General features: G+C 41.8%; 1 protein-coding gene across 3 annotated transcripts in view; it reads left to right on the forward strand.

The window, feature by feature from the left end:
• adamts18 (ADAM metallopeptidase with thrombospondin type 1 motif, 18) overlaps positions 1-11,555 on the forward strand; it is a 73,965-nt gene extending 62,410 nt beyond the window's left edge. For all 3 annotated transcript variants that reach the window (XM_044096273.1, XM_044096281.1, XM_044096290.1), the window contains 5 exons: positions 1,030-1,224; positions 2,807-2,877; positions 3,006-3,171; positions 4,432-4,630; positions 7,560-11,555. In XM_044096273.1, the coding sequence (XP_043952208.1) occupies positions 1,030-1,224; positions 2,807-2,877; positions 3,006-3,171; positions 4,432-4,630; positions 7,560-7,675 (747 nt within the window). In that variant the 3' untranslated portion in view covers positions 7,676-11,555. The remainder of the gene's footprint in view (positions 1-1,029; positions 1,225-2,806; positions 2,878-3,005; positions 3,172-4,431; positions 4,631-7,559) is intronic.
• Positions 11,556-14,177: the final 2,622 nt, after the last annotated feature.

A 14,177-nucleotide genomic window follows, 5' to 3' on the forward strand; every position in this document is an offset into this window, starting at 1 on the left:
GGGTATTAAATTATATTATGTAGAGTTTTCATAAGTTATGATGCTTGAAATGGGTTGTGGTTCTAAACTGCCAGTGTGGCTAAATGTGATAGCATCAACTATAAATCAATAAGAAAAATTAGTTTCTCCTTTTGTCTAAGTTCTTTGTTGTATATTTATTTATCAAGATGAGATGAAACTAAATCACCTTGGTTTTAGCTTCCAAACCGTAAAACTAATGTAATCCTTTGCTGCCCCCTGCTGGACGTTTGGGAGACACCGGTAATCTGAGACTTCAATGATTTGCCATACCGCAAAAAAAAAGCTTTTGTCTTTTTAACTAAGTATAAAATTTAAATTTTTCCATTGCTAATTATTCTCTGCACTCTTTTAATATCGTGTCCCATGTGCTGTTGGTTTAAAATTAATTCAGCGTTCACCTTTTCTTCACTGTTTTTTATTTTAAATGATACTCTTTTCTGTAATGAACAGTGGTCAATGGTCCTGTTTTGTACATTTTTCTTCCCAAGAAAGTACACGTTGATCTACAAGTGGGCGTGTGTGTGTGTGTATGGGTGTGTGTGTGTTATATGATAAATGAATAGGTTGCTGTTGGATAAAAGCCTCTCTGGCCACGTCCCTTGGTCCCCGCGGAGCAGTTTGACTCTGTCGTCCGTCTCTTTGCGGTTCATGTGGAGTTTACCTCGGCTCTGTGTCCTGCTGGTGGACACGCTGATGGGGGTCACATTCGTCTGACAGCCATCGGTTTATCATATTTCATAATGCGACACCATCAGAGCGGTGACCTTCTGTTTGCCTGTCTGCCCACACGGGGAATAACAAATTCCCCCGTAATGTCTGTGCCAACGATTTTTCCTCTTAATGTGAAGGAAACTGAAGGATAAAACAAAGACAAGACGGTCAAAGTTATAAAGCCCGAGCATGAATTTCTGACAGAGTCCACGTGGTCATCAGACCGTTGCCTAGTGGCTCACTAACAGCGTCAGGATCTCTAGCAACCATATTTACTTCCTCCTTCTCGTCCCTCAGTGCTCCAAATCGTGCGGCCGCGGCCTGAGGAAGCGGACCGTGTTCTGCCGCAGCACGGATCCCGGCGCCCACGCGGTGGTGGTGCCCGACAGCATGTGCAGGCAGCACCACAGGCCAAAAGCCCAGGAGGCGTGCGTCCTGAGGCGCTGCCCCAGGAACGACAGGCTGCAGTGGATCCCGACGCCCTGGGGAGAGGTGAGACAGAAAGCTGGCTCGTTGTTTTGCAACGACGTCCGGCAAAACAAATCACGTTTCTGATGATGCTTTTTCCCCCCACCCCATGTTCATCATGACACAAAAAAACTTTGATGGGGTCTGTTGGGATTTTATGTGACAGAGCAACAGAAAGTAGCACGGAAGAAACCGATACAGATTACAGGTGCATTTACTCTCCAGTGGAGAACGTTTTCTTCACAAGTTTCATCAGTAGTAAATCCTGTCAGTCCACTCCACGTGTAATTTAGCCTCAGTAGAATATCTTTACCTGTTTGATACACATTTTCAATAGGGGAGAGATACATTTCAAACTGTGGAGCTAGCTTACAATGCTATCTATCAAACTTTGAAAACTGTTCAATTCTTAATTCAGAAAGATGAAAAGAGCCACAATAAGTGGCTTTATAAGTGAACCAACAAAACAATTTTTCTCCTGGAGCAGCAGTTTGCATGCTACCCTTCAAATAGAGCAGACATCTTAGATGTTTCTTGTTTTTGTGTTTTTCAAACTTATCAGTCATTTAAAGAGAGATTTCCTTCAGAGAAATGTGTCTTGCAGCTCTAACAGATCAGCATGCGAGGCGACTCACATTCATTACATTTGGAACTATCATTACTGCTCAGCTTTACCTCCCACTTAGAAGCTCGTTGAAAAATAATACAGGCAAAAAGAAAAAAAACAAAAAACAACAACAACCTGAGCAGAGAGAAAAAAAACCATGTTGCTCAGATGAAAGCAACTTGCAATTATGTGACTGCAGTCTGATCACTCCCCATTAATTTATTCAATTTTATCAGGCAAACAGGATTTTCCTCTTTCTACGTTTTTGTGTACAGTTGTTAATTGGTTTCCGGTTGGTTGCCTTTTCTGTCCTTCTAGGAGCACTCACACAGCTGTAATCATTTCACTGACTAGATGAGTAATTGTCTGATTGTGAAAAATAATGAACAAGATGATAATGAGCAATCAGTGATGGTGCCAGTTGTTGATTTCAGATTAAAAGCAGCCATCATTGCACAGCACTAAGGCATTAATGATAGAACAGTAGCAGGTCTGTGCATCAAATATAGCAATTATTAGTGTTGTAAAGTATTATATTATAATATTATTTAAAAAATATATAAATTATACATCTAATTAGTATTATACTAATATACATATACATATATCATATATGAGAATCTGTCTCCAAGACGCAAGTGGAAAACTTGCTCTCAGTGGAAAACTTGCAAGAAAGATGCTAATGTTGACAGACAGCCGGGCCTGTCAGGGTGACTTATTTTGCTGGACGATAAATACACACATTTATGCAAATAAGTTAGCAGAGACACTCTTAGTCCAGAGCGCCGGTCACATATTATTGCGATAAACGATAATATTGTCATTCTGAGAGCAGGTTCTTGGGTAGAATTCAAATTTACCGGTACCATAAAGATTTAAAAAGTGCAAAGGTTCAGCTCATCACATAAAATAACTACAAAGTGTCAGAATGAAGTAGCTTGTGCCGTACAGGAACCCTGCTGGTTCTAAGGTTCTCCCTCCTGCCTCCTCCTGTCTCAGTGCTCCAGGTCCTGTGGCTCAGGCGTTCAGAGAAGAGAGCTTCGCTGTGGGGAGAGAGACTCACAGGGAGGGTATGTTGCCTCCAGCTACACACCGCCACTTTCATCACACTTTAGCAGAGCGCCGCAGACGCCGGAGGCCCCGCCGCGTCGTCTGGGTTCAGACGTTCTGAGTAGGTGGTGTGGCTCTTTCTGCCCAGGTATGTGGAGTATCCCGTGCGGCGGTGCAGAAATGTGGCCAAACCTTCAATGGATCTCCAGCAGGTCTGCAGTGCAGCGCCGTGCCCAGAGCGCCCCCGGGTGGTCCCTGGCAGAACAGCGTCCAGCGCCTCCGTGTCCGGCTGGTTCCCGTCTCCCTGGCAGCAGGTGCAGCAGCTCACACTTCAGCTGCAAACTGTGCACAGTAAAGACTTTCAGGATTATGAGGGAATCCTAGTAAAACATTGAAATTAGGGCAGAAACAACTAATCGGAATAATCGTGATTAATTGTTATCTAGAGTATACAGACTCAAGAAAAGGCTGCTTGCTGAAAGAATAACACAAAACTGCTTAAAAAAAAATGCAAACATTTTTAAAATGAAGGTATAAAGAAACATTTTTCTGTAACTGTGTTCTGTGTAGAACTCCTGGTTCCATAACTTACTGTAATCAGAAATGCTGTTATTGCATTTTAGGTAATAAAATGTTTACTTTCTAAAAACAGAAGTTAATTTGTTCATTTTCACCTCTTAATGTATTTCCAATATTGTATAAAAACAGATTCAAGTGGCTAAATGAAAAATCTGCAGGTTTTGTGACCCGATTAATTGATTAATCGTCAGAATGATCCCTAGAATAATCAAAATAATCTCCAGTTGCAGCCCTCGTATCAATAGTTTCATCTGAACACAAATGTGTGAGAATGAACAAAATCTGTCCTCCCCTCAGTAAAAGCGACAATGTATTAATAAAAAAAAAAAATAAAGTAAAACTCCTGAAAGTGAAATTGATGAAACGTATTTTCCACCCGACTGCTCCTCTGTGATTGATTTCAGCTGATCAGGCTGGTCTTCTCTGGAAAGCTCCGGCATAAATAGGCTCATTTTAAAGCGGCGCTGCAGTTCAACACGTTGGACCCTGTGAACCGTGTCCTCCGTCTTCTCATCTCAGAGACGGACTGCGCAACGTAGGCGGTGTGTTGCTCTGCACACGTAGCCAGCAGGAAAATCACGGCCACGGGGAACGGGCCTCGGATAAAATCCTGAAGCTGCGCTCTCTTACAGAGCGTTTTGGAGCAGAGGGTTTGTGTGGCCTAACTGTTGCGTCATGTCATCTATAATGCAAAAAGTCTTATGGGCGCAGAGTCTCATCCTGCCTGATCTCAGGCCTGGGGATGCTTGTACGTTTGGACCAGAGGAGATGTCTCCTGACAGCTTTGCTAGAAGGCGAGAACATGCTGCCCGGGTTGTTTGTATCATCTGTTCTTGGTCTCCGCAAAGACCTTTCCACCGTCCAACCCCTCTGCCTCCCTCCTGCGTCTGCTTTCATCGCAAATGCGTTCACTGCAGCGCTGCAGAATGTCTTGTGTTTGCATCTCTCCTGGCGATTTCCTCTTGGAGATGCATGTTGGTTTGTTTTTGCCGTAGTGCTCTGTGTCCTGCGGAGGAGGGGTTCAGACTCGAACCGTCCAGTGTCTCCAGCAAGGTCGCCCCCAGGCCGGCTGCCCGGCCCACCAGAGGCCTGTCACTTCCAGGGCGTGCAACACAAACTTTTGCCCCGCGGCTCCCCCGGGACCGACACCTCGCCTCGGTAACCGGGTCCCGGCCGCTGGACCCGGTCTGAAAGGTAAGGCGCTTGAAGGGGACTAACACCACCAGGAAGAGGTTTTGTTTTTAAAAGTATGGCTACATCTCAGAGCGGAAAGCAAAATGTAAGTGGACTTAGGGTGCATTCACAACAGCCCTGCTCAGTCCACTTTAATTGACGTTGATCTAGAACAGGGGTCTCAAACTCAATTTCCCTGGGGGCCGATGGAGGTAGAGTCTGGGTGAGGCTGGGCCGCATCGGGTTTTCCACAAGAAAAGCTCTTACAAAAACATTCCAATGTTATCAAATGTCTTTATTTCTATTTTTTAAACACAAAATAAGATGAAAAAATAAATAAATTAACAATTCATAAGAAAAAAAATTAATCAGTAATAAATAAATAAAATATAATAATAACACAGCAGCTATAGAAGACTAGATAAATGTAATTATAATATTTCAGATTCAAATGGCTGTATTAACAGTTCTTTAACCTTTAACTTTCTGAACATGAATGGAACATTGAACATAAACTGTTATGAATATAACAGTTTATAAACTGTTTCTTCTGCCTACTTCTTACTGCTAGAGGGGTCTGGCAGCTGCCTCTCAGATAGCCGAGCCACATTTGGCTTAAGGGAGGAGGCAGTTGAGACCCTAAGTAGAGCTTGAAGATGCTCGTCAGTAAGTCTGGACCTGTACTTGGACTTATTGAAGTTCAAGGTAGAGAAGAGCTTTTCACACAAGTATGTGCTCCCAAAAGACACATGGTCCGCTTGAACATTTGGGAAAGCTCAGGGAAGCTGGGTGGCAATTCTCTCAAAATTGCCCAAGCTTGTCTGCTTTTTCCACTCACCTCCCTGAACTTGGCTTTGAGTTCAGAGAGGCACTGCGGGTCAATGAGCTCCATTTGAAGCACTGTGATTGGTAAGTTAGTTCTCAGCTCCACTTTAACACTGAAAAGTGCCAATCATATCAAACTTCATGAGCAGTGTTGGCATAGTTACTTTGAAAAAGTAACTTTAATCGGACTACTGATTACTCCTTGAAAAAGTAACTTAGTTATATTACTGACTACTTGAGTTGGAAAGTAACTAAGTTACACTAAAAGTAACTTTTTAGTTACTTTCAGCAGCTGCTAACAACAACGCTCCGACTCCTGGGAAAATCACATTGAGCTTTGCCAATACTTTTTTGTAAGCTATTTTATAATGGTAACATCAACAATGTGTCTCCACTGATAAGGTTGAACTGAAGAGGAGATTGTAGAAAAATAAAAAACGTGAGTAGTTTGTGTGGTCCACTGTTGTCTGGAAAACTCTAAGAAGGATTTTAAAGCCCTCCCCCCCTCACTCCCCCCCGGCCTCCAGGTTCTGCGTTACGGCCCTGCATTTGGTGTCACTGCGCACAGATCTCCTCCTGCAGCTCACAGCTCAGATGGCTGCACAGATTTGCGACACTTATCTTAGTATTAATAATTAGAATTAAGTTGCCATTATAATTATTGGAAACTACACGTTCATTCGTGGCTGTTTTCACGTTTATTGCGCTGTTTAAATTAGTCTCGATGTTTGTAGTTTTCTGGAGCGCAACGCGAAGCTCGATGTCATTCAGAGGTAATATATTAACTTGACATTAACAAAGACACAGCGGGACGGATCATCTGAGAAATGATGAACAGGGAGAGATGGAGTAAGACTACCTTAATGACGAACAAATTTTGGGATTTATTATGAGTCTTTGCTTATTTCCAAACCCAAATGAGCAACTTCACGTTCAAAAACGAGCCCAAAAAGGCGCAACCCGCCACTCATTAAATCGGCAAGCAACTTTAAAAAATGAAGCCCAAAGCCGTTTATAATAATCGGACTTGTCAGCAGAATCTCAAAATAGTTCCAGTTTTTCCACCAACAAAATGCGCATCTCCCTCCATTGTTTACATTTCTGTCGCATAGAGACGTCGGTCACTCGACAAGACGAGTAGAGGAAATACAATTAAATAACAAAAGAAGATAGTAACGCAAAAATGATTTTGATAAGTAACTGTAGTCTGACTTGAAATAGCAACGCGTTATATTACTCGTTACTGAAAAAAGTGGTCCGACGTCAGTAACACGTTACAAATTAACGCGTTACTGACATCACTGCTCGCGGGCCACACTAACATTAAACTTTCATATTAAGGTGGGGGCCACAAACTATCGTCCCGAGGGCCGCAGTTGGCCCGCGGGCCGCGAGTCTGAGACACCTGATCTAGAAAGTCCGGTTCGTTTGGGGACGTGTGAACGCATAACTGATGTGGACCAAAAAAGCGACTCAAGCCTAAAAACTTGAGTCTCAGTTTGGTTGAAGTGTATTCTGGTGTGGTTTGATTGAATACCAAGTGGAACAGAGACTGCTCTAAGAATGAAAAGTGTGCTGTAGCGCAAGGCATTCTGGGTAAATACAACCAAGACAAACGTGTGAGTCTGACGCCAGCGGGAGTAACGGCTCGTTGTCTTTTGCCAAAGACAAATCCTACAACCGCTAGAATCTGACACTGCTTCATTTTTGTTTATATGCCATGAAGTCAACTTATTGTTTTTGTCAGTTTCAGTTTCTTTATTATTTATTTTACATTGGCTGTTCAACTCCTAACTGCACTGACTCAATAAATTAAAGTTGTTTTTATATGTTTGACCAAACTTGTGAAGCTATTAGTGTGTTTAAGTATTCTGTTCTGGTGCAGAGTTACAAAAATACATTTTTTATTTAGTATATTATTGTCTGTGTATTAAAAAACCCACAAGTTTTTAGTCAATTCGGCACTGTTTTTTGGTATTGGATTGGTATCGGGCGATATTAAACCTCAAATATTGCTATTTTCACTTCCGATAATGATAATTTCGTAAATGAAAAAAGTGGATCGATGCAGCAATCCCTTGTAGAAAAGCTGCGCTCTCCTCAAACTATTCTCTTCTGTCGACAGATGAGCGCTGCGTCGATCACTTCAACTGGTGCCACTTGGTCCCGCGGCACGGCGTCTGTAACCACAGGTTCTACGGACAGCAGTGCTGCAAGTCCTGCTCCAGCAAGAAGCCGTAGATCCGTCTGCGCTCTCAGTTTTGTGCCGTCGCCATCGCTCACTACACACACAGAAACTCTGCCCCAAAGTTGTGTGTCTTCCTCCTGGAGGTCTTGACTGACGCAAAGCGGTGAAGAAGCACAAGAGACTTTGCACCGACTCAAGTCACGGTCTCCGATACAGAGGGGAAAGCAGCTTCTGGCGCTCCTCTGCCAAAGCAATGACTTGATATGTATGTACATATATGTACCTCGTCACAAATCTTCTTGCTTTTGAGATCTCTGAAAATAGAAAGCCATCAAAAGAACAGAGCTTTCTCACATGTTGTATATTTAAAGGCAAATGGTGACATGTGTCTCTTTTTTTTTTTTTTTAAGTTATTATGTTATATCATTTTCTATTTTGTCCATCCATGCAGCATGTCCGGCTGTACGGCAGGCCTGTGCCAGTCACCAGGTTTTAGTAATGGGAGATGATCAGCTCTCCTTCACACATCATCTACATCTGGATCACAATAGGAAGTTTTTTTTTTTGTTTTTTTTTTCACCCTTGTATCAATCCAATGAAAACCTGACTCCTCTGCGCACGTAAACATTTCCTTCAGCTGTGCTGCAACGCTCACCTTTTTCCTTCCCCGCATATATCTGTGGTTAAAAAAAACAAAAACAACAAACAACTTGGACATCTATGCGTCGTTTCTTTTTCATTCCCGGCGTTCTATCGATTGCCGGCAGAATGAGGTGCATAATGAGCGAGGCTATCTGCAGGCCTCAGGGAGGGGAGAGAGGAGGAGGGTGAAGAGCGAGAGAAGAGGATGATTGCCTGACGAGCGTGGGTGCAGTCTAGATAGCAAGTGCTTGTTAAGAGAGGGATAAAAAAAAAAAAACAATGTAGGTGTGTTCTCCAACAGGAGCCTGGTCAAAATGTTGGGAGCGGGTAGAGATAAGAGATGACGCATGTTCAGTTCGATGGCCGGAAAACATGAAAGGCGACGATCTGAATGCTTCTCTTTACTCCTGGACGGAGGCGTGCCTCCCCGTTAACCGCTCGCAAAAACAAACGGACACGAGGTTTAGAACAGAGTTTACGCCTCATGGTGAATAATGAGCGTCTCTTCCGCCAATAACAGATCCTGCCAGCCGTTTGGCTGAATGGATTTCAGCATGACACTGACAAAAGCTAAGTCTTACTGTTGAGACGTCATTGGAGGAAGTTAACCTTTTTATTTTAAAAGCAGAGAAACCTGTTAGGTTTTTTAGTATGTTTCTCATTCATTTATACAATCTAAAAGCCAGAATCCGAGTGAATTGTGTACGGTGTCCCAGAAGGGTCAGCAAAATGTGAAAGCTGCAATGGAATAACCGAAGCCACAGTGAAGTTAAAACAGGAGTTATGCTAATGTGAAATTTATGCTAAAACATAGCTATGCTAAGACAAATTTTAATACAATGTAGCTATGCTAAGACAGAAGTTGTGCTAAAACACAAGTAATGCTAAAGTGGATTATATGCTAAACCAGAAGTTACGGTAAACCAGGATATATGCTGAAACAGAACATAAGCTAAAAACAGAAGTTATGCTAAAACACGTGATGCTAAAGTGGAATTTATATTAAACCAGAATATATGCTAACATAAAGTATAAGCTAAAATTAGAAGTTATGCTAAGGCACAAGTAATGCTAAAATGGAATTTACACCAATCCAGAGTATATGCTAAAACAGAAGGTACAAACTTGCTAGCATAACAACAATTTTAGCATAACTTTCATGCCAGCATGAATTCTGTTTTAGCGAAACCTCTTTTAAGGTATAAATTATTTTGTGGCTTTTGTTCTGTTACAACCTTAACATTTTGTTGACCCTTCTGGGCCACCATACAGTGTTCAAAATGTTCACACATTCATTCATTTGGTGTCCATTTACTTGTTTTTTTACAGCGCTTGAGTGGCTACAGCTGCATTTTTGAAAAGTTTGTTTTCATCAGATAATATTCAGGAGGTTTATGACAGAGACACTAAAAACGCAGATGTCTTCACAAAAAAAAATGTTTGTTGCAGGTATAAAATAAATAAAATTAGAAATATATCAGTATAAAAATAAGGATACAATGTGTGTGATATCCTTTTTAAAAAAAACTTAATTACTGGCCTTTTGTGACCTTGAAATGATTTTGAATGGCTCGAAGCAGATAGAGTTCTTCTTTTTGTTACATTTTAAGAGGTTCGGGGAATTTTCAGAGTTAACAATGTCCTCTTCTTGTTACTGAGAAAAAAATGTTTATTGACAAAGCAATTCAAAGTTCATAGTGCTTACATGACAAAAACAAAACACATAAAACAAGCAACAAATATTACATTTTGTCAATTGCCATCATCAAAATCATGAAGATTTTTAATCCAAGGCACCTCTAAACAGGTCAGCTTTTAGACTTAACTTAGACTAAAAGCCAGTGTTTCAGCAGTTTTGCAGTTTTCTGGAGGTTTCTTCCAGATTTGTGGTGCATAAAAACTGAATGCTGCCTTGTTGATTGATCTTTATTGAACCTGGTTAGTGATATTGTCTTGTTTTTTGTGCTTATTTGAGCACTTAATGGGGAGAACTGCCTGCCAACCTGACACATTAGATAAATCTCTAATTCAAGAAGACAGTCAAGATTTATGCTACCCAAACACTGTTTGTCCTGTGGTGATTATGGCACCCCTTCTTGCTCTATGGGAGCCGCGATTGCTCTTTAATCAGAAGCGTCTGCATGAGTCATTGAGCACGGGATCCTCGCATCGTCGCGGCCGCCACGCTGTGACCCAGACACCACAAATATCCATACAATTCAACCTGATTGCTCTGCATCTCGCTGATTTGTTTTTTTTTTTTTTTTGAAGGTGTGCTGTTAAAAGAGAGCTTTTGCAACACTGGTGTGACTGCATGTCTGAGAGTCTGTTTTAAAGGCGCTGAGGGGATGTTTGTGCAGCGTGCGCTGCAAAAACACCAAATCTTATCAAGTATTTTCTGTCTCATATAACACGGATATATCAGCTCTATATATTTATATGTGAAATAGTCTGCCAGTGGAACTAGTACTCAAGGAATGAATTACTTGGAAGTCAGTTTTGTCTTATTTCAAATGTACTGACATATTTGCGCTAAAAACTAGACCAAAATACAAAGATTTAGTGTGTTTTTTCAGTGTGTAGCATTTTTAACAGCTCACCTGATAGGAGACTTTCTCTTACCTTACATCTTATTGCAGATGTTTGTCAATTTCTTTCATCCATATCGGTTCATAATGAAATATTTTTAATTATCCTAAAGTAGGAGCCCACATCAAAGTTAAATGTTGATTCAGAATGTTTATTAGAATAATCACGTTAGCAGGGAAATGTTTCGCCAGCCACACATTAAAAAGGCCAATCTACTGTAAAAACCCTGACGATGACCACATGGAACACAATTAAACTAAGAAGTTTAACAAATTATGGCATTATTTATACATTTATTTCTCTCTATTTTATTGTATGTATTTTAGACTCACAAATATTTTTTCTTTTCTACCAGAACCGAACACAGAGAAGCGACATTCAGCTTCTATGCTGCACAAATCTGGAAAAAAAAAAACTTCCAGAAAACTGCAAAACTGCTGAAACCCTGAATTCCTTTAAGTAAAGGTCTGCCTGTTTGAACCCAACTGTTCATATCTGCTTTCTATTAATAACAACTGAAAAATTGATCAGCATATGTCTGATGTGTATTGATGAGTTTGATAATGGCATTTGGGGAAAAAATAATGATTGCATTGTTGATACTATGATGTTTTTATGATATAAAGCACTTTTAACTGCCTGGTTGACACACAAATCAATTTGACTCAACTATATGGCCATGTTTACGCTGTGTAGTTTAATTTTAAATCTGTCGGAGATTCATATGAATCCAATTACATAACGCTAACGTAATTTCAAAATGGATGGTTAGCCTATGTCCATTCTCATGGATGTTTTTACATCTGCTTCATTGGGGCAGTATTATGTATAAATGGACTTTTTGGAGCTTTATATTGAATAGTTTTTCCCTCATGAAATGTGTGTTTGAGAAATCACTTAGTCTGCCATCCAGTTTAGCAAAGCACCTGGTTGAACCTAGCACCGCCTTCAAGGACAAAGCTCCTCCTCTCAGCTTCTTCAGACTAACTTTTAAAGTAACGGAGGTATTAAATTAAAAATTATTAGTATGAAATGACTTTTATGTCATATTTAATCCATACAGAATTTAATGACTTAATTCTGCTATAAAATGATACTACGAGACAGGATAATGCATAATACTACCCCATTAATATCTGTGTTTACTAGATGTTTCAGCAACATCTAAAAAGGCTCACAGTTGCTCACATATTTTTTCGTTTAGGAGAAACTGGGACACGCCACGCCAAGCCAAAGTACGGTAGATACCTTGGTCTGTCAACTCCAAAATAGGGCTGTCTCCCTTAATCCCTTCTCTAGCCAGGCTGATCGATGCAAGTATTTCTTTCCTGTTTTCAACACGCTCTCAAGCTCCGTCCTTCTTTTTTTTTTCTTCTTCCAGCTGGCAAGGCCCCATTCGTTGACGGTCCGGCTGTAAGTCAGGGCTGGTTGTTGTTTCCAGCCCTGACATCTCTCCACTAGCAGTCTGTCAAGCTGGCTGGATGGGAACGGGGTTTGTGTGCTCTTGGCGTGCAGTGAACCTTGATAGGACCCTTCACTACTGACAGTCAGCCTAATCACATCTTAACAGAGTACCATCTTAGAGTCTCTGCTTCCATGTGCCTGCATGTGTGCGTGTGTGTGTGGGTGTGGGTGTGTGTGCAGAGAGAGAAAGTGAAAGTGATCTCTTTATTTCTTGCAGGGCTTACTCCTAGGACAGACGTCACAAGTGAGAACTGTTATATCTCTGTGCCCCCTCTCCCATCAGCACTTGTGTATCAGACAGAGTTCATCAGACATGTGTCCACACCCCCTAACCTTCCTATCTTTTTACACACACACGCATGCAGTCGCATGCTGCACAGAGGATCATGGAGGTATTGGCGAGGCTTTAGAGGTATGCGGAGTGGGTGGGAGGCTCGTTCGTTGCTGCCAGGCGTCTCAGCCGACGCTAAGAGATCTGCACCTCACAGATCTCCCCGATTAAGAGATCAAAAGACGACTGGCAGCTCTGCGTCGAGGCAAGGCCACTCTTTTTGTGTCTCTGTCACACTGGATGATTTAGGAGTGGAGCAAAGCCTCTCGGATCGCTCTCTCCCACCTCAATAAACCTCCTCAGCGCTGCCAAACGCTCACCTGTGATCTTTCCCCATCCTCACCTGGCTTCTTGTTAGCTTTTCCTGCTATCTGTCTTCGTCTCGTTTCTGTTTCTACTTCCACCGCCCTCTATCACGCATTCTTCCTGTCGCCTGAGACTGAAACTTGGTTAGCACGTCTTACATCTCTTTACTTTGCTTATTTCTGAAAACTCCAAAGAAAATATAGTACAGTTTGGGTTTATGATGCTCTTCTCCAACAGGATTCCAGTCTGCGCTGGGTGTTAGCCACTGCTGTGGTCTAGCCTGGTTTAAAGGAAGCTTCTTTTTTCTTTATATGTTTAATGCTTAACTGTTGTACAAATTGGAGTTTAGCTGACCTTTCTAATTCTTCTACACATTAGACTGTAGGTTTATGAAAGACTTCCACAGGTCTGTAGGGCTAATCAACTTTCTAACTAGCAGTTGCCACAGCTAGCATAATAGCTCACTGGCAACTTTCAAATTTTTCATCTTTCAAGAGTTTTGAACTTATGGTGAAACTCAGTGGTGGGCCATCAGGACTTGCCAGGCTTCTCTGCAGACTTAAACACTGATCAACATCTACATAAATATATTTTACAAAAGTTACATATTATGACTTTATGTAGGCTATAAACAAAAAACAAGATGGTAAATGCAGAACGTCACTGAGTTTCACACCCTCCAACATTTGTATCCAGGAACACACTGTGGACATGAAAGGACTCGACATTCATCTCTTCAGCTCTGGACCCACACCATATGTATTGTTAGACGCAGCCGTATACACACCGGTGCTGTGCCTCACCGCTCCTGTGAAATATAGTCCACCTGCCACTTTCTGCCCATCTCCTCAGAGAGTATCTGCTTCTCTTCTTCTTCTCTCTTTCTGCTAATGAAAGTACGGACCATCTCTCGCTCCCTCTCAGGACCTATAAAGATGCTTTTTTCCCTTCTTCTTCGTCTTTCCGAGCATCCCTCAGATCCTCTAAGTAAAAAGCTTTTACTTGACGCATTTTCTCCTCAGAGCTATGAATACTATTGATCTGTGTGTTTACAGTGACTCTCTCCCATCCATCTTCCTCCGAGTGTTGGATTCTCATCCTCCCCCCTCCCCCCACTCTGCCTTGAAATGGAAGAATTGATCATGGATGGTGTGTGCAGGCAGCAGCTGCCGCCTCGTCGGCCTGCCTGTTAACCCCTGTGACCTTGGGGGGTAAAACGGCAA

Source organism: Gambusia affinis, linkage group LG02, assembly GCF_019740435.1.
Source record: "Gambusia affinis linkage group LG02, SWU_Gaff_1.0, whole genome shotgun sequence".
Lineage (NCBI taxonomy): Eukaryota > Metazoa > Chordata > Actinopteri > Cyprinodontiformes > Poeciliidae > Gambusia > Gambusia affinis.